The sequence below is a fragment of the Oncorhynchus gorbuscha genome, linkage group LG24, assembly GCF_021184085.1.
Source record: "Oncorhynchus gorbuscha isolate QuinsamMale2020 ecotype Even-year linkage group LG24, OgorEven_v1.0, whole genome shotgun sequence".
NCBI classification, from domain to species: Eukaryota; Metazoa; Chordata; class Actinopteri; order Salmoniformes; family Salmonidae; genus Oncorhynchus; species Oncorhynchus gorbuscha.
Genome location: NC_060196.1, coordinates 30,551,734 through 30,572,244, shown reverse-complemented (window position 1 = coordinate 30,572,244; position 20,511 = coordinate 30,551,734). Strand labels below are relative to the sequence as shown.

General features: G+C 41.3%; 3 protein-coding genes across 4 annotated transcripts; all 3 read right to left on the bottom strand.

Annotated features, from left to right (window-relative positions):
• Positions 1 to 1,804: 1,804 nt before the first annotated feature.
• On the bottom strand, positions 1,805 to 2,594 carry LOC124012010 (pyroglutamylated RFamide peptide). The gene has a single exon (XM_046325347.1). The coding sequence runs from the start codon at positions 2,509 to 2,511 to the stop codon at positions 1,996 to 1,998; it is 516 nt and encodes a 171-aa protein (XP_046181303.1). The 5' UTR covers positions 2,512 to 2,594; the 3' UTR covers positions 1,805 to 1,995.
• A 960-nt stretch (positions 2,595 to 3,554) lies between these two features.
• LOC124012011 (histone H3-like centromeric protein A) lies at positions 3,555 to 10,175 on the bottom strand. 2 transcript variants are annotated; one of them, XM_046325348.1, is made up of 5 exons: positions 10,073 to 10,175; positions 7,588 to 7,768; positions 5,743 to 5,873; positions 5,192 to 5,266; positions 3,555 to 4,140 (listed from the first exon to the last, which is right to left on the bottom strand). In XM_046325348.1, the coding sequence occupies exons 2-5, from the start codon at positions 7,718 to 7,720 to the stop codon at positions 4,012 to 4,014; spliced, it is 468 nt and encodes a 155-aa protein (XP_046181304.1). In that variant the 5' UTR covers positions 7,721 to 7,768; positions 10,073 to 10,175; the 3' UTR covers positions 3,555 to 4,011. The 2 variants fall into 2 exon arrangements, with proteins under 2 accessions (XP_046181304.1, XP_046181305.1); XM_046325349.1 differs by having other exon boundaries at positions 7,588 to 7,729; positions 10,073 to 10,172.
• A 78-nt stretch (positions 10,176 to 10,253) lies between these two features.
• Positions 10,254 to 14,814, bottom strand: LOC124012006 (proteasome subunit beta type-7-like). Its single transcript, XM_046325342.1, has 8 exons — positions 14,061 to 14,814; positions 12,565 to 12,658; positions 12,363 to 12,460; positions 12,058 to 12,198; positions 11,699 to 11,814; positions 11,388 to 11,446; positions 11,148 to 11,299; positions 10,254 to 11,034 (listed from the first exon to the last, which is right to left on the bottom strand). The coding sequence occupies exons 1-8, from the start codon at positions 14,123 to 14,125 to the stop codon at positions 10,923 to 10,925; spliced, it is 837 nt and encodes a 278-aa protein (XP_046181298.1). The 5' UTR covers positions 14,126 to 14,814; the 3' UTR covers positions 10,254 to 10,922.
• Between the last annotated feature and the right edge of the window lie 5,697 nt (positions 14,815 to 20,511).

Genomic DNA, 20,511 nt, shown 5'->3' with positions numbered 1-20,511 from the left:
CTACATCATTATTTAATCCAGTATTATATATGTATATGAGCAGTAGATGAGAGTGTAGTATCAGTAGACAAAACATGAACCTGAACTAATATGTTACTGTTCTCTCTTTTCAGCTATGTGACAGCCTCAAAAATGATACTCCTGTGTAAGGTTCTGCAGTGAATTACTGCCAGCCACCAGAGAGAAGCAAATGTAACCACATGACAAGTGACAGAGTTGATGGACACCCTATGTTCACCAATGGACAGAAAGTTCCACAGAATGGAATATAATCACGTGCGATCAGAAACCGCTGCACTTGACCCCAGGTTTAAGAAGTTAGCCTTCAGTGATGCCAGAGCGATTGATGAGGCTCTTCAAATAATAACCTCAGCAGCAGGGAGGGACAGCCCCAGCAGTCAGCTGGCTCAGGCACCAGGGCAACAGGAAGAAGAGGGATCAGATGGAGTAGAAGCACCAGCAGTAGTGCCACAAACGTCTACTGTTTGGATGCTGTTTTGCGAGAGAGCAACTGGGGATGCAGCACGAAGGAATCTTAGCAGATGCCATAATGGAGGTCCGATCCTATTTGGAGGAGCCCCTCCTCCAAAGATCTGCGGATCCTCTGAGCTGGTGGAAGAACAAGGCCTCTGTCTACCCACGGTTTACTAAAGTCATGACAGGGAGACTCTGCATAGTGGCCACATCCGTTCCCTCTGAGAGGTTCCTCTCAAACACGGGACAAATAATTACTAACAGAAGAAACAGCATCAGCCTATGGAAAGTGAGGCCGCTTGCATTTCTGAATACAGATCTCTCATAAAAGCTCAATCTGGTCAGCATTGCTGTGTGCAGCTGGTTATTACATGGCAATAAAGAAGAGAGAGAAAAGATGGACCAGTTTAATGTTTTAAGTGGGATGCTGCAGTTTTACACATTATTTATTTTTCTTTATATGGTACAATATTCTATTATTCTGTTCAGATTGTATTCGTTTAGAATGGTTAGATTTATATACATTAACAAGTTATACTTTAAATGCAAATGTTAAATAACATTATTTTTCATAACAAACCAATGCATTTTAAATACATTTTGGTGAAGGTAGAGTAAGATTTCATTTAATACTTTAATTAGAATTGTTTTAACACCAATCATAGTCAAACTATCGCAAACTGTCTGACTTGAAAAAATACAAAACATATATTTTTTAAAGAGCCGTTTGGTGAGCTGAGCCGACTCACTGAAAAGAGCCAGAATGGCCATCACTACTAGCCAATGATTTTCTAGGGCTGAAATGAACCTAGTTGTTGTCAGGTAAAATAGAGTGTAGAGGAGGTTTCCGCGGATGTATGCTGTTGCGTCATACTGAAGAAAAAGAGACTTTGAAAATATAATAACAGATTTTTACTTGAAATCAAATATTTAATCAAATCCATAGACTAAGTAAAGGACAAAAAATAAATACATGTATTCTTACAACTCACATTTTTATTTGACGTACTTAAACTTTTGAAACTGTTGTCACTGACATTTCATGTGTAGTCATTTTTATTTGTTTATTTGCTTTAATGTTATTTTATACTTGTAATGATGTCCTATGTTCATTTGTTATTGTATTGCAATTTGACATTTAAATGTAAAAAAATATAAAGGCCATCAAAATACCGTGATTTTTCACCTTAGGTGAAATGGATAACTTAAATCATGGACAACATAAACAAACATTCACATACCCTCAATCATTTTATTATGTAACAATTATGATACATTGACAGACATTTTCTGACCACTTGGTAAACTTTCTGTTTATCAGTTTGTCAGTCTCTTTCTTTGATGATACATAACTCATCATAATGTGATGATTGATTGCTCTGACATAAGTGTCAATCAGTACATCTCTACTGTCAACTCATCCCTCCCTTCATCATCTTCATCCTCCAGCCCTCTACCTTACCCTTTTCCAAGTTCCCCACACTCAAGAAGTCCAAGTGCCTCTTTTTCCCAACTCCTTTTTTACTTCCTTCCGAAGCGGAACCCGAAGCCTCCCTTCTCTCTGTTGAAAGCCTGAAGCCCGCCGGCGATGGATGTGAGAGCTTCGTTCCTCTTTCCTCCCCCCTCTCCTCCCTCTTCTCCCCCCTCTTGGTAGTGCAGAGTGTCGATAGGGTGACCGGGGAAGGGACCCAGCGGCCTCCTCTCCAGATCCCCCCTCTGGCCCCTCATCAAGCCCTTCTGTCCCCAGCCGTTCTCTTCTACCAGCTCGCTGAGCAGGCCCAGGCGTGGATCCTCTGGTCCCAGCTCCAGCAGCTGCCCCCAAGAGCGGAGACCCGCTGCAGCTACAGCCCCTGGGACATCGAGGGAGGCCTGGAGCTGGAGTAAGTCAGCCTCCCACTCAGGGTTCTCCAATGTGGGCAGGATGGCAAGGGGGAAGTAGGGGTGCCCGTGTGCCCCTGGGATGGGAACCAGCAGAGCCAGTGAGAAAAGAGTGAGCATCGGTTGAGAGGCACAGAGAAGGAATGAAGATAATCTCATCTATAGGTTGTTGGGAAGATAAAGTAGTTGTGAAATAAAATACAAAATATGAAAAGAGTCAATGTATCATAAGTTGCAAACCTATCCAGATATTTGCAAGCCCTGATTCTTAGGGCCTTATTCAAGATTTATTTTAAATTAAGTGTGGTGCAACAAAGATTCACGTCATAACACAGCATTCCTCCTTCTAACACAAAAATACAATTTTACTCTAAAATAGCACTAAGTGGGTTAGATAACATAGGACAGCAGCACAGATTTCTACAGATATTTAGTTAGAACTGTTTACTATGTAAGCACTGAATCATATGAACCTGCTGTACATATTAGTACACAGAAATAAACTGAATATCAACGTCCACACCTAATACCAACCACAGAAGCATTGATATATCCATTGGCTTACCTTGTAGAGTTTTCAGTGTTTCTGCCTTGACATTCCCCTGACCCTTTAAATACCCCATAAATGAAAAGAGTTATCAGCTGACAGCATCGTGTCCTCTGTCCCTGATTGGTTAATCGGGCCCTTGACGCACAAGTGTAATGCAACTCTGACATCTACATTCTTCTGACTTGGAAACAGGTCTTACTTAACTGATGGACTCTAAAGTGCCCAATTATTGTGAAGTGAATCATTAGGATTGGAGAAACAGCGTTAAGGTCTCAGTCATTAAGGTCATCTCACGGGGAGGACACAGACACACCTGAAAGAATTCCATTGTCTGGTTCCTGACATAATCCCAATCATTACAGACATAGTTCATAAATACTCTGGATCAGTCACTTTTTCCATTTGAACTTTTCAAGTAAAAACGTCATTCAACCAGACTTCTATAATAATTATACAAAACAGACTATGTGTGACATTCCAACACGAAAGATAACTTATCTTTTGCTTCCTGTTTGCCATGTAAAAATCCTAATTTTCACCACCCTTCATTACAGAAATGTGTCATTAGCAGGTTGTTCATAGACATCATATAATCCACTACATGTAATTCTATGATTTTATCCCTGCACATATGAAACAGGGGTATACAAATGTGAGCCATTTCGAATTGTTTTTGTACCGAATAAAAACATTTATTTACATCAAACATGAAAACAATTTATCTAAATTATTTACAGAAAATCGAATATTTTACAGATTATAACTTGGCTTAGGTACCTTGAGGTCCAAAACACAGATGAACTAAAGCAGTATACCCAACAGTGTTTTCCCTTCACAATGTACAAACAAATAAGTGTTTCTAAATGCAAAACATTGGTCAATAGTCTTTGCCTGAGTTAGCATTTTGTTATAGAATATACTGAGGTTATAACTGGCATGAACATAATGCATGTGTGTTTGGGGAAAATTAGGTCCACTAATGCTTTGCATCAAAACATAGCATTGTTAGGTCCTCAACACCCCATGGTCCATGGTCACCTTGGCTGAGCTTGAGTGACAAGAAGAAGAGAGGCTACAACAGACCCCATCCCAAGCCAAACTGCTCATTCTCAGAGGTCATCCACTCCTCGAATTCGCCGGGCAAGCTGAATGTCACGGGGGAACAGCGTTACACGCTTGGCGTGGATTGTACACAGGTAGGCGTCGGAAAACAGTAAAACAAGGAAAGCCTCTGCAGCCTGGAAGATAAATAATGGTGTCAAACAATGACCAGCAAATATATTGACAACACCATTAATAGGGATACAAAAAAAGCAGAGGGGATTTTTTTTATTGTCGGTATGTAAAAAATAAATAATAATAATGTGTACTATGATGTTGTTATAATCATTTTAAACTGTACGAAGGGTTTAGAGCAGGGGTCTCCAACATGTCGATCGCGAGCTACCAGTAGCTGCAATTTTCACGTGTTCCACCACAAACTGTCAAAAACAAATCTCACAAGTATCAGACACCGCAAACTCCCAGATATTATTTAACCAATGCAACATTGACATTATCCCACCCCTGGTTAGCCACTATTTGCTTAAAAAGCTAAACTTAACACAATATATGCCAATTCATTTCCAGCAATATTGCCCCTTGTCTATCAGTCCATGTGTAGCCACTGCCAGTTGAGGTGATAACCGTCTTGCAGGTTGACAGAAATACTTTCCCCAAAACCTTCTCAATTGAATGTTAACTGCAAAGTAGGCTTACCTGGCAGAATTATATGATGAGAAATTATATAATTTATTTGTTATTTACAAACTTTGCCATGAAATAGGCAGCAGCAGTACAGAAACATCACTAGACCGGCACACTAGAGTTGCATTTAAAAGGGCCAGATGTGCAATTAAAGGGGAATTACACACAAATCCAGATACCAACAACAAAACATTGTCTCCTGATGTGATGTAAACATTGACTCAGAACATCATTTTAAAAATACATCTTAAAACAGTCAAATTAAAACAGACAATTCTTCTGATTTTATAGTGCCCGCACTATAAACTGTTTTTTTTGCGGTATATTGACAGAAAACACCGCACACTATTTTCTCTTGTACACTCAGGAGCTGGGGAAGAGTGGCAGGGGAGAGAAGAATGTGCTTGTTCGAAAGCTAGAGAAAAATGTGTAGCTTGTTTCATTTGAATAAAGTAGCTCACATGCTAGAAAATGATGGAGACCCCTGGTTGAGTATTGATATAACAGTTATTCAAATAAGCACAGGAGTGGAAAGCAACATACCTCCTGTAAGGCCAGAAGAGCGTTCACCTGCCATCTCATGAAGTCCCTGGTATAAGTATGGCACACCTCCCGAACCTGCGTAGACAACCTGAGTAAACAACCTTGCAATTTGCTGCTGTGGCAATTCTGTCATTTTGCAATGATTTTGTCCAACTTGCCAAGAAAATGCACTGACAAGGGAATGTTTGGTGACATGTGGCTTAATTGGTTGAAATTGCAAACCCCCTTATTGTAGTGCAGTGATTGGTCAGTTGTGTGAGATAATATTGCGATGATTTGACTGTTGTATGCGGTAATAGTATGGTGATTGGTCAAATATGCAAGCTCTCGGATAATATGAGGGAATTGTTGATTTTGCAACCCAAAAAGGATAAAATTCACAGGGCTAACTATGTATTATCAACAAGTAATGTATTGTCAGACAGTGGCAGCATGCATCTAAGAATGTAAGGAGACTATAGACAAAATGGTGGTTGTAAAATCGGTTTGCAGGAGCCATGTGCTAACCAACCTCTACCAGACAAGAAAGGACAGAACCAGGGGTATCGTACCAGGCGTGCAAACGGTCCCTTGCGCAAAAGCAAGTTAGTGCTCTTCTGGTACTTGCGAATTTCCATCAGAGCCAGGGTGCCAGGGCGAAACCTTGTCTTTTTTTGCGGGGGGGGAGGTGGAACGGCAGAAGCTAGAGGGACCCAGATCATCTTTAAACAATGAGAACAGAACCTTATCATATTTCTTCATTGCAACACTTTCAACTAGTGGTCACATACAGTGCATTCATAAAGTATTCAGACCCCTTCCCTGTTCCCACATTCTGTTAGGTTACAGCCTTTTTTTTAAATCCCCAATCTACACACAATAACCATAATGTCAAAGCAAAACTTGTTTTTTAATACCTGCAAATCTATTAAAAATAAAAAGCAGAAATACCTTATTTACATAAGTATTCAGACCCTTTGCTATGAGACTCGAAATTGAGCTCAGGTGCATCCTGTTTCCTTTGATCATCCTTGAGATGTTTCTACAACTTGATTGGAATCCACCTGTGGTAAATTGTGATATATTCAATTGATTGGACATGATTTGGAAAGGTACACACCTGTCTATATTAAGGCCCCACGGTTGACGGTGCATGTCAGAGCAAAAACCAAGCCATGAGCTCGAAGGAATTGTGTGTAGAGCTCCGAGACAGGATTGTGTCGAGGCACGGATCTGAGGAAGGGTACCAAAACATTTCTGCAGCAATTGAAGGTCCAACATTCTTAAAAGGAAGAAGTTTGGAACCACCAAGACTCTTCCTAACGCTGGCTGTCTGGCCAAACTGAGCAATCGGGGGAGAAGGGCCTTGGTCAGGGAGGTGACCAAGAACCCGATGGTCACTATGACACGAGCTCCAGAGTTCCTCTGTGGAGATGAGAGAACCTTCCAGAAGGACAACAATGTTTGCAGCACTCCACCAATCACGCCTTTATGGTAGAGTGGCCAGATGGAAGCCACTCCTCAGTAAAAGGCACATGACAGCACACTTGGAGTGTGCCTAAAGGCACCTAAAGGACTCTCACACCATGAGAAACAAGATTCTCTGGTCTGCTGAAACCAAGATTGAACTCTTTGACCTGAATGCCAAGTGTCACGTCTGGAGGAAACCCGGCACCATCCCTAGGGTGAAGCATGGTGGTGGTAGCATCATGCTGTGGGGATGTTTTTCAGCGGCAGGGACTGGGAGACTAGTCTGTATCGAGGAAAGATGAACTGAGCACAGTACAGAAAGATCATTGATGAAAACCTGCTCCAGAGCACTCAGGACCTCAGACTGGGGGCAAAGGTTCAACTTCCAACGGGACAACGCAGGAGTGGCTTCGGGACAAGGCTCTGAATGTCCTTGAGTGGGTCAGCCAGAGCCCGGACTTGAACATCTCTGGAGAGACCTGAACATAGCTGCGCAGCGACGCTCCCCATCCAACCTGAAAGAGCTTGAGAAGGATCTGCAGAGAAGAATGGGAGAAACTCCCCAAATACTGGTGTGCCAAGCTTGTAGCGTCATACCCAAGAAGACCCAAGGCTGTAATCGCTGCCAAAGGTGATTCAACAAAGTAGAGTAAAGGGGGAATACTTGTGTAAATGTATTATTTCAGTTATTTTTATTTAATACATTTGATAACATTTCTAAAAAGCTGTTTTTGCTTTGTCATTATGGGGTATTGTGTGTTGATTGATCATGGATTTAAAAAATTAAAATACATTTTAGAATAAGGCTGTAACGTAACAAAATGTGGAAAAGGTCAAGGTCTGAATACTTTCCGAATGCACTGTACATAGCTAAACAAAAACAGTTTGCTTCAGTTTAAGCATTGAGAAGCCATGAGTCCAACCCATATTCCCCCTATTCTCCTCACCCGATGGTCTGCTCAGCCGTGGTGCCTTTGCCTTTGATGTTGAAGCAGTCGCGGTGGAGGCTGGAGGCCGACGCTTGGGTACTGCACCCTTGCGCCGGCTTGCAGAAGTACTGTCAGGATCGTAACGAGGCATCCTCCAATACTAGTTCACAAAACAGCATCAATAAAGCCAGACTGTTGCCTGATAGTGAAGAGGAGATAGAGAAAAGTAAAAGTGTTGTGACTGGCTCCAGTATTAACCATATAGGTTTAAATGGTCTTCGTCGTTAATCTTGCACACACACACACACACACACACACACACACACACACACACACACACACACACACACACACACACACACACACACACACACACACACACACACACACACACACAACCCTGTTAGCCATATGGTGTATATTGGAAAAGAAGAATAGAAAGGGTTGGACTCAAAATGCATACTGAAAGAAACTCCCCTTATGACAGAGGTGTCAAACTCATTCCACAGAGGTCCTGAGTATCTACTCGTTTTTGTTATTCCATTTCAAAATTGTGTCCAATTTAAACCTAGACAACCAGGTGAGGGTAGTTCCTAACTAATTAACTTAATTGATTAATCAAGTACAAGGGTTGAGTGAAAACCCACAGACACTCAGCCCTCCATGGAATGAATGAGTGAAGGGGTTCAATTAAGTTCGACCGGGCTTGCTGGTAGGCGTGTTTTACACCGGATGAAAGTGTATCGCATTCGATTTGGAACAGGGCTGCCTACCAGGAGTGAGCCAGGTGCCCCTCTGTCCGACAGCGAATTCGGTTCAAAACCAAAGTGACATAATTATGCATGTGTAATAATACATTTTATATAGCGCTTGTCAGTACAAAGGGGGCGGCAGGTAGCCTTGTGGTTGAGCGAGCCAGTAACTGAAAGGTTGCTAGATTGAATCTCCGAGCTGACAAGGCAAAAATCTATTGTTTTGCCCCTGAACAAGGCAGTTAACCCACTGTTCCTAGGCCATCATTGTAAATAAGAATTTGTTCTTTGCCGGTGACGTGACGGCCATAACCCAGTGTACCCCGGGCCAGATTACTCAAACCCCTCAGTGAGGGGTTAGGTCGGGTTCAGGGTAGGATTGTCTCAAGGGTCCCACTTATTATCTACCATGGTCTGGTAACTCTGTTAGGCTCAGGCATGACATCGTGGGGTCACATTCAGGGGGGTGTTCTGATAGGTGCCACGTTCTTCACTACATCTGAACGTTCTGAAGATATGCAATCTGTTATACATAAAACAGTATACAACAGATGGGACTAATCCTGGATGCTGATTGGTTAAAACCTCATTCCAACCAGTGTCTGTTCCACAAGTTACCACCAGCTAAAGCTGACATTTAAATGCCTATTTAATCGGTTCCATCTCACTGCACAAGCAACTCTCTCATCAGCCCAGCCAGGCAATTTATAAACTTGATCTCCACTATAAAAAGCATCTAGACATCTTCTCCCATTTCCGTTAGACTAGCATTTGATTTAACAGCAGAGGTTTTATAAACCTTGCTGTCAGTGCCTCCGACATTTGCAAAACTGTTTCAATATTGGAATTCGATCTTCAGTTGTCACTAATGAAAATGTTAGGACGAGACAGTCAGCTTTTCTTAGCCAGTCGAAATCATGTATCAGCTGTTATAACTATTTAGGGTATAGACAAAGAAAACTACAGAAAACAGTTCAAACGAAAAGGCAGCTAGATGGCTGTATTTCCAGTTTGAAATGATTGTCGTAGCTGTGTTGTTGGCTAGCTCCACAGTATAGTGTCATGACAAGAGATGCGAAATCGCGCATCATTAGCTCATTCTTATGGACCTACTACTAGAAAACAGCTTAGACAAACGCAGCTAATTTGCTGTTATTCTGGCTGCAATGTTTGACATGACTAAATTAGTCGTAGTTGTAGGCTAGCTAGCATGCAAGGGATACGAACGTTGCCAGCCGGTACGGAACATCTTGAACGAACTAAGATACAGAACAAAAAGACTCAACGACTGGCTCGCGTCTCTGAAAACCAAACCGATAGAAGGAACGATCCGCGACTTGACTATATCTCGTGGAAGTATGAGTGCATTCATCAATATAACCTTTGGGCATTATCACTTATCGTTAAGTATCTGAACGTTCTGTAACGTTGCAGCGTCCTGAACATGCCTCTGAACTCAACCAGGGCCAAACTGGAAACAATGCAAACCCTCATTCACTCAAAAGTAACAAGCAGATAGTTAGCCAACTCGCCACAAGGTACTTACATTAACTAGTTATCTAGTTCGCATCGGGTTGAACCCATATAATTTTAAATCAATAATTAAAAACCGGTAACTGGCACGTTCATTTTAGGGAGGTAAGAAAGCTAAGTTAGTTTTTCATAGAGATTTGCATCTACTAAATTAGCTAGCATGCCATCGCTAACTAAGCAAACCATAGAGCTAACAACTTTCGAAATTCCACACTTACCAGCCGATACAAGTCTTATGCGAAGAGCTTTTTGTCAACAATGCACCAAAGACTAAACCTCTCCCTGAACCAATGTGACCGAAAATTCAAACGACGCTCCTTGGTATCCGTCTCCTCGCAGAGCCAATGAGATGTGTCGATGAGCGCATGAAAACGCCTTGTTTACCGTTACTCCAATGGGTGGTGTTAAAGAAAGATGAGCTGCATGTTTATTTGACAAGTCAGTCAGCTCGAGCATGTGATTTAACATGGCATTAACGTACAGTCACAGATACAACAATGAGCCAGATATTTCACCGGATGTATAAATGTGAAGCATCGGTTGGTTATAAAAATATTTGTTACACTAGTAACAGCATATCTAGCAGTAGTATGTCATACTCAAGTAATATAACAAAGTAGCTTTGTAATAGTAAAAACAATTATACAGACAAAATCAACAGATTCAGGTGTGGGGTTATCATAGTGACTGCTGTACTATTGCATGCATGTTCTGGTAGAAACAGGGCTGCCCAACCCTCTTCCTGGAGATCTACTGTCCTGTAGGTTCAGTCCAACCCTAATTTAGCATATCTGATTCAACTAGTTAAGGTCTTGTTGAGCAGCTAATTAAATTAGGGTTGGACTGAACCCACAGGACTGTAGATCTCCAGGAAGAAGATTGGGCAGCCCTGTGCTAATAGGTTTAATAAAAACATCCCTGTGCTAATAGGTTTAATAAAAACATCTAAATGCATTAATTGTATTTTGGTAGTAAGTACCAGTCAGGATTTAGAATCAAAGTAGACATTTTTATTAATGAGTATTGGAATTCATGTTGGTTTGATAAAAACCTGTAGCAGCATAGATTTTACTCAGTGTCCATAAGCTGAATTGATTCATCAACAATGTCCAGAGGCAGGGGTGTGACAGTCTTTGTTAAAACTGCAGTGGTGCCAGGCTTGTACGTGTACTGTCCTTCTCTGGAAATGGGCAAAGAGAAAGGAAAAATATATTGTAATTCCCATTATGAATATTCAAGTAATAATCACACAATTGTGTTGGTTGTAGCCCAGTAGAAACTTGGATGGCTCACTTTTTCCCCTTCTGGGATGGTTGGTCATAGCCCCTAAGGTACTGAACCCCTGCCTGAGTGATGACACACAGGTCCACATTACTGCCAGAGCCTAAGTCACAGAAAATCCCAGCAGCAATGGCATCCCGCACCAGTTTTTTAGCCTCTTCTAGCTGAGCAAGAGACAGATAAGGCAGGTAAGACAGGTGAGCAAGACATTGTATGAAATTAACAGTTCAATAAAAATTAACTGCATCTCACTTCCAGGTTTGGTCTGTATCTGTCTTCAAAGATAGAAATAGCTGCACCTGCTCCTGAACCTGCAAATACAACGGCAGTGCTGTTACCTTTTTCTAATGTTTCAATATTCAATGCAACTTACCATTAGAAGCTCTTCCCACAGCCCAGCTGAATTAGTTGATGGCAGATGATTATCAAAGACAAACAATACAGGCATCCATCTGATTATGCTAGACTGAAACACAAGGACATGGTGCAAAAAAAAAAAAAAAAAAAGTCTCAATCGCTGACAAAGTCAAGCATTGACTAGATAAACATATGGAGATCAATACCCATAGTAAGGAATGGTAGTTTGTCATAGGAGCCGTGTGGGTAGACACTGTAGAGGTGAGCACCAGTCACATCCACACCGCCAACAATCAGAGAGGAGCCAATATGTCCCTGGTACCTGGAATGGAAGCATTGCAGAAGCCACAATTAAGGTGTAGAGAGCTACAATGTAATAGCATCATCAATGTGTGATAAAATTGTAATCAAGTGAGGGATTTGATATTGAAGGCACTATTGTGGTATTGTTGTCTATTATGGCCTGGAAAGTAACTAGATTGTCAGCATTCAAACCATGTTATGAGAATGGCCACTGTAGAGGTCTTATTTTCCCATAGTCACAGACTCATTCATGCTCTCTCACCTGAAGAGCATCTGTTTCAGTTGTCGGGTAACCGTGACAACAAGGGGAGGACGTCCTGTGCTGAGTGAGTGCAGCTCCACATTGGATGACATCATCTGAGTGGTGACTTCCGCATCTGCAGCCACACCTGCGCCACAACAGCTACAATAAAAATTGAGATTAGTGGGTGAAACATGGTGGTTCAAATAGACTTCAACAAAATCCCCAGTCTGTGCATGTCATTGTACAGGGGCTGATGCTCAACTACATATGGGTTACACAAGCAATACTTATACTGTACAAGGTCTATTCTTTGTGGTACTTACTAGATGTTGGGTGCAATGTAGTGGATCTTCATGCAATTCTTGTCAGCTACCACCATGTCATCAGTGGCTCTTGTGTCAGCTCCAAGAATCACCCCATCCTGTGGAGGGAGGAAACGCAAACTATAATCATACTTTGTGCGGAGTTCAATCTTGAGACCACTACATCATAGTAAACGGAAAAAGTGTAATGACTGATTCTCACCTTGAATACTATGCCAGCGATGGTGGTTCCAGTCTTCCTTGCCTTAGGAGAACTGTAACCAAGCTGCGACAAATTCCCCTCCAACACAACATTCCTGCAAAGTGAGAACTTGTTATTATGCAATGTTGGGTATATTTAGAGAAGCTGGCTTCATGTTGGCCTAAGCAGAGCCCGGCCGATCACTGGGGCCAAGCTTCCTGCCACCCAGGACCTATATACACAAGGCGGTGTCAAAGGAAGGCCCTAAAAATTGTCAAAGACTCCGGCCACCCTACTCAGACTTCTCTGCTACCGCACGGCAAGCGGTACCTTAGTGCCAAGTCTAGGTCCAGTCTAGGTCCCCCCCTCCTCCTTTTTTTACGCTGCTGCTACTTGCTGTTTTATCTATGCATAGTCACTTTACCCCTACATACTGGCTCAATTACCTCAACTAACCTGTTAGCTTCGCACAGACTCGGTACCCCATGTATATATACACATTTACATTTACATTCAAGTCATTTAGCAGACGCTCTTATCCAGATAGCCTGGTTATTTTTCATTACTTTAAAAAATATATATTTATCGGCCCCCCCCAAAAAATATATATATTTTTTAAAAGTCAGGCTATAAACCTAAGCCTACTAAAACCAGAAATTAGTCAGGAAATCTTCCTCTGCTAAAACTATTTACATGGTAACAATGTAGGCCTACAGTAATTATCCTGTTTTAAACTACGATAGTGTTAATTATTTTTCTGCAGGTTCACAATTTTACAAAAGCAGACAAATTGAATAAAATTAATCAAATTAAAGGACAATTCTGCCATTTTTCAACCTCAATCTCCTCCAGCACCAAACCTGTCTACAAAAAAATGGTTATTGGTTACACACATAGTTAGCAGATGTCATTGCGGGTGTAGTGAAACAGTGTGTTTCTATGATCTGTGGTTAAAAAGATAAAGGTTCTAAAATTGTTTCATCACAGGGTAGGATTAAAAGTAAAGTGATTTTCAAAACCTGCGACAAGGGAAGGTATTTTCTTGGTTTCCACATCCGTGAATCTCAGTGTTTGAAAATGTTTTTACTTGATGTCATCTGGTAGAACTTCGTATTTTTTTCTACAAAACATAGAAAATGTGCCCTTTTCACATATGTTAGCTCCTCCCACCAGCCTCCTTTGGACTATAGGAGGGTGGGCATTGTATTTGGTGGAATGGAAAGAAAATGGACCGGAGTCACACGTGGTTGCCATATGTTTAATACCATTACAATCAGCCAGTCCTAGTATTGTTCTTCCCAAAAGCATCTGGTTGACATTGGTATTGTGCTGAGATAATGAAAATTGGGTTGACAAGTGGAGTTGCCCTTTAATTGTGCGCGAATTGGGTCTCGACCAATGTTATGGTCTTGACTCGAACCCATGGCATACACCTCAAAAACTGTCCCAATAAATAATAAAACATGAGTTGCAGTAAATGTTACTCAAATTACCCTATGGCCCACTAAGGAACTCACCTGCGAGTGTTCTCAAAGGAAAAACCAGCGCTTTGAGGTTGGGGAGGTCGAGAATTATGGAGCATCTTCAATCAAGCTGGGCGAACGAATCCACAACTCGAGAACCCTCAGGTGAAAGGAGAGCGTCTACTGCACTTCACTTTTCAACCCCTTTTACTTTGTTAAACGCTGTCACGGTAAACTGTCTCGGTTGGATGTGTCAGCGTTTCGTGTGGTTAACTTTCACTTTCAATTTTAACACAGCCTCAGACGAATCAAAATACAGTATTGGCATGGCTAGGTTACAGCTTTTGTCAAATTAACTTCAAAAGTAGATTTGTTTCATTTTAGCTAAGCCTTTCCCTAGCCTTAATCCTCCTAACCTGCTACATTACTTATGCTAACCTGCTGCGTAAATTCTAACTTGCTGCAAAAAGTCCAATCTGAAACTGTATCCCATCTTGTCAAAACAGAACAAAATGGATTCTCAATGGCTGGTTGGTTGATAGGAACGGGATCCTTGGGCGTCCCAATTCTGATGTCACCGTCCGGGTTTGGACGTCCCAACTCCATTAACGCGTCGAGTGCGCAAGCGTTGCAAAATACGTTTCGGAATCCATGTTATTCAATTATTGCACCCACACTGCTCGAGCGTGTCAACGAGCGTCTGCGTTGCCAAGGGATAAAATATAACTCATTCCTATTTCTGATGCCGATTAGGCTGCAAGTCTTGCCTCTCCTCCTCATTGGTTTATAGACGCAGGTACCCACATAACATCTCATTGGTTATACCCACGTGAAAGTGAACAAATGACTGCAGGAGAGGCATTTTTTTTAAAGGGGTGTAGTTCCGCCTCTTTCAGGTGGACGTGATTGTTCTTAACAAGCTTTGACAGAGGTGTGTGGCGACCAATGAGGGGAGGGCTCCCCTCCAGGTAGGAGAGTGGGCAGGGTTTTGTTCTAAAAGGAGGACGGAGGAGAGAGGAAGCAGGAGGTGAGCCAATCTAATTGATAAAAGGCCAGCGACTCTTTCCTCCTTTCCAGGTAAACTATATGACTGAGCGACATGACCACTGCATGCCGCACCACGTGCAATGAGAATGGAGGGCCATATTGTGGCTTGATAAGGAATGTGAAGCAGAAGACACTGATTTATGTCCCTTTTATGTTCAGTTCTTTCCCCTGCTGCAGAATTACAATTAGATTTGGTTTGGGGAAACAGACAGTCTGAAGCAGACCCACATTCTGAGTTGAGCAATTCAGCACTGGGAGCTGTCCATGTGCAAACAAAGTCCACGGTGTTCATAGGCTGTTCAGTTGAAGAACGTCTGCTACTAGACCACTGTGCAATGGCATTGAGGGCAACATTGTATAGGCTCCAATCAACAACAAAAAAATACCAACATTTTACTAGTCTAATTAATAATGGAGCAGTAGCATGAGCTTTCCCGTGATATTGACCTTCATAAAGAAAATAAAACTAAAAAATGCATCATGACAAAAAAAGAAACAACAATTTGCAATATTTAGGTCTACTGCAAATCTCAACACCCATACTGCCAATAATTGGTACGGGAATCATTTGTAAAGTAACCAACATTTTCTTTGTTTAATGCCTTTATTGCCAAATTTGAGCTTTTTGCTAGAACAGAAATGCAGTATGCTCATTTTTTTGTCTTGTCAGATGATGATCGATGTCCAGTGGATGGTGTTGGGTAGATCTCCATGCCTTCCAAGATCAGCAATCGACCGTAGAACTGTCACTAAACCTGTGATCTCTTTCTATCCCTGCTTTAGTTTGGGGCGTCTCTGTGTGCTACTGGCTACCTGACTGTGGTTATTGGTGACTAAGAGCCCAGATGATTATGATCCAGTGTTGGCTGTTCAGTTGACTCCTGATCTCTCCTCTAAACCAGTCTTTGTGGATTTGAGAGCACTCTCGGGCAACGGCATTGGTCGACAATGGCACCTTGGCCAACAGGCAGGCATGGGCAGTGGTCCCGGAGTGTGACTGATCTCCCGTCCGTTTACCACAGTCATGTGGACTGCGAAATCCGCCCATCCACAAAGAAAATTGCAGACGTCCATGTTGAAACCCAGGTCTGTCAGACACCCGTGCTTACTGGTGTCCCCTCAGCACTCCTTCATGAAATTCTCCATGAGGTTATTGAGGACGAGCCCAGTCAGACGGCCAACAATCAAGGTAAACTCGTCTGTTGTGTCGTCCTCCCACTGCTTAAAGACACTCTTATCTCCAACATCTTGAAATGAAGTGAAATCAGAGAGATCTACAGGGATCCCTTTAGACTTGTAATACTGCAGAACTTGAAAGACATTATCGCACACATCGTTGATGAATCTCTCTGCCACATTGAGCCAGAAGGGTGTTATTCCGGTTACTTGTTCTAATTTGTCCATGTTGTAGCCATGCCGCCTAGCTGCCTCAAGTGGGTTGGCAACGGCTTGCTGAAAGTAAATGAAAGAACTGACAGGGATTTTGAAAGTACAGTACCAGTCAAAAGTTTGGACACACCTACTCATCCCATTTAATTTAATATTTTTTTAGTATTTTCTAAACTTTTTAATAACAGTGAAGACATCAAAACCAATAAATAACACATATGGAATCATGTAGTAACCAACAAAGTGTTAAACAAATCCAAATGTATTTTATATTTGACATTCTTCAAAGTAGCCACCCTTTGCCTTGATGACAGCTTTGCACACTCTTGGCATTCTCTTAACCAGCTTAACCAGTCACCTGGAATGCATTTCAATTAACAATTGCGCCTTGTTAAAAGTTCATTTGTGGAATTTCTTTCCTTTTTAATGCATTTAAGCCAATCAGTTGTGTTGTGACACGGTAGGGGATACAGAAGATAGCCCTATTTGTTAAAAGACCACATTCATACTATGGCAAGAGCACCTCAAATAAGCAAAGAGAAACGACAGACAATCATTGCTTTAAAACATGAAGGTCAGTCAATCTGGAAAATTTCAAGAACTTTAAAAGTTTCTTTAAGTGCAGTCACAAAAACCATCAAGTGCTATGATGAAACTGGCTCTCATGAGGAACACCACAGGAAAGGAAGAACCAGAGTTACCTCTGCTGCAGGGGATAAGTTCATAAGAGTTAACTGCACCTCAGATTGCAGCCCAAATAAATGGTTCACAGAGTTCAAGTAACAGACACATCTCAACATCAACTGTTCAGGAGAGACTGCATGAATCAGGCCTTCATGGTCGAATTGCTGCAAAGAAACCACTACTAAAGGACACCAGTAAGAACAAGAGATGTGCTTGGGTCAAGAAACACATGGACATTAGACTGTGAAAATCTGTCCTTTAGTCTGATGAGTCCAAATGTGCGATTTTTGGTTCTAACTGCCGTGTCTTTGTGAGACGCAGAGTAGGGTAATGGATGATCTCTGCATGTGTGGTTCCCACCGTGAAGCATGGAGGAGGAGGTGTTATGGTGTGGGGGTGCTTTGCTGGTGACACTGTCTGTGATTGATTTCGAATTCAAGGCACACTTAAACCAATATGGCAACCACAGCATTCTGCAGGAATACGCCATCCCATCTGGTTTGCGCTTAGTGGGACTATGTCACTGTAATTTAATTATGCCAATGTGCGTTCATCAATTGAAAGCCCTTAATCTATTTTATGAGAATTTCTAAGATTTCTTGTTTGCATAAAATAGACGCAGACCAGTCTTTCAATAATAGGTAATATAATTTATTCTTGGAGCGCGCTCCTACTTAATTACGAGCAGCAGTTTATATAAAGGTCATGAAGTCATTTCATTGCTTTAACAGAATCCCCTCCTCTCGACCGGGACAAAGTGAGGTGAAAAGTTCATTCTAACTTACTAACACACTCCCAGATAACTTTTGACCCCTCAACATTATCGATCACCACTGAACTGACAGTTCTAATTAACAGAAAACTTAGGAATGCACTCACTGTCTTATCTAAAAACCCCAGAGCTAAGTTTCTGTAGGGTCAACCATAGGCTAACAACCTTATTTGTTTACTCAGTCCCTAACCCATTCGTTTCTTCCTAGTTGGAATGGTGTTCATTAACTTGAATTAAAAAATATATATTTTGATTTTGATTGATATATTTTGATTTGTTTAACACTTTTCTTGGTTACTACATGATTCCATATGTGTTATTTCATAGTTTGATGTTTTCACTATTATTCTACAATGCAGAAAATAGACAAAATAAAGAAAAACCCTTGAATGAGTAGGTGTGCAAACTTTTGACTGGTACTGTACATGTTTATTGTCAATTGCTATACAAATTAATATGATACTGTACGTCACTCTGTTAACATACATTATCTTTGTAACACATTAGACTCTAAATTACCAATTTTTTTACATACCTTTTGCAATAGTGCCAGCACAGGGTTCACCACAGAATTCACCACAGAATTCACCACAGGCTTCAACACAGGGTTCACCAATGGCTTCATGTGGACTTGCTGATCAGGGACCTGGGTTGGTACAGGAACCTCCACCTGGGCTGTTACAGCATCACTGTGGAGATTTGACCATGTAACCAGGTAAGATGGACTCTTGTCTGTCCGTCTGTCTGTCAGTGGGTGTGTGTTAAGTAGAGAGGTCATTACCTGGAAGCCTCAGTACATTTAGCAGTGATGCTTGTTCTCTCCCGGGTATTGTGAGAAATATGTACACATTGTTAAAACAAGCTTATGCTATTTACATTAGCAGTACATAAATAAACCATAATGGTTATAATAATCTGTAATATCAATGGTTAAATAGTTTTTTTTTTTTTTAGGTATAATCCTAAAACATCAAAATCATACCTTTCTCCCTCTCGGCATGGTGTATCTGAAGGAAATGTGTACCTGTTTGAGGGAAATGTGTGTTCTTGGAACCTTGCATGTAGTGAACAATGGAAGGTCCATGTCATAATGGATGATGGAATGAACATTCCGTGCAGAGGTATCAATCCCATAGAATTAAATATTAAAACTCAATCCACGTAATGAAATGGAACACAGTCCATTATATTCACCGAGTGTAGAAAACATTAAGAACACTTTCCTAATATTGAGTTGCACCCTCCCTTTTGCCCTTAGAACTGCCTCAATTTCGTCGGGGCGTGGAGTCTACAACGTGTCGAAAGTGTTCCATGGGCCCATGTTGACTCCAATGCTTCCCATAGTTGTGTCAAGTTGGCTAAATGACCTTTTTGGTGGTGGACCATTCTTGATACACATGGGAAACTTTGAGCGTTAAAAAATCTGGTGTTGCAGTTTTTGACACACTAAAACTGGTGTGCCTGGCACCGTACCCTGTTCAAAGACACTTCAATCTTTTGTCTTGCCCATTCACTCTCTGAATGGCACACATACACAATCCATGTCTTATTTGTCTCGAGGCTTAAAAATCCTTCTTTAACCCGTCTCCTCCCCTTCGTCTTACACTGATTGAAGTGGATTTAACAAGCGACATCAATAAGGGGTCATAGCTTTCACCGTCGGTCTATGTCATGATAAGAGCAGGTGTTCCTAATGTTTTGTACACTCACTGCATATGTAATAATAGAAGGTTCAAATAGATCTGATTGTGGACATTAATTGTCTTGTTGTAGTACAACTGTTTTTATTTGAGTAAAAGTGCAGTAGGTGTAGTCTTTGTCAGTGAGTAATGGCCAGTGGTAATGCATAACTATGGAAGGCATTTTATTTGCTCCTTTGCACCCCAGTATCTCTACTTGCACATTCATCTTCTGCACTTCTATCACTCCAGTGTTTAATTGCTAAATTGTCATTATTTCGCCACTATGGCCTATTTATTGCCTTAGCTCACTACATTTTCACACACTGTACATAGATTTCTCTATTGCGTTATTGACTGTACGTTTGTTTATCCCGTGTGCAACTCTGTGTTTGCGTTGCACTGCTTTGCTCTATCTTGGCCAGGTCGCAGTTGTAAATGAGAACTTGTTCTCAACTGGCCTACCTGGTTAAATAAAGGTGAAATAAAAAAAATACATAAATTGGGACTAACTGGGGAGTTTGGTAGAGTGAGGAGGTTTGGTATTCAACATTTAAAAAAACAAAGAACTGTATTGTAACACCTTTTGTCACTGTGCAGTTTATCATCAAGGTCTCCAAATCTAACACCTACTAACACCTAATGAGAACCTCACTTACATACAGTACTTGCTCGTATAACGGTACACCCGGTGCATTTTGTGTCCGCAATGTAAATAAAGACTGATGTTGAACTATTAGCCCATTTACAACACTGGAAGCAGACATAATACACGAAAGCAGAAAGCAAAAAAAATCAATCAAATCATTTTAGTTCCGCTGCCTGTGTTCCACCATCATTTTTTTTATTATTGTAGGAACTACAATTTGAGAATTGGGGGCAACAGAAAATACAGGACATACAACCACAAATAAGACAAACAAAGGACACAACT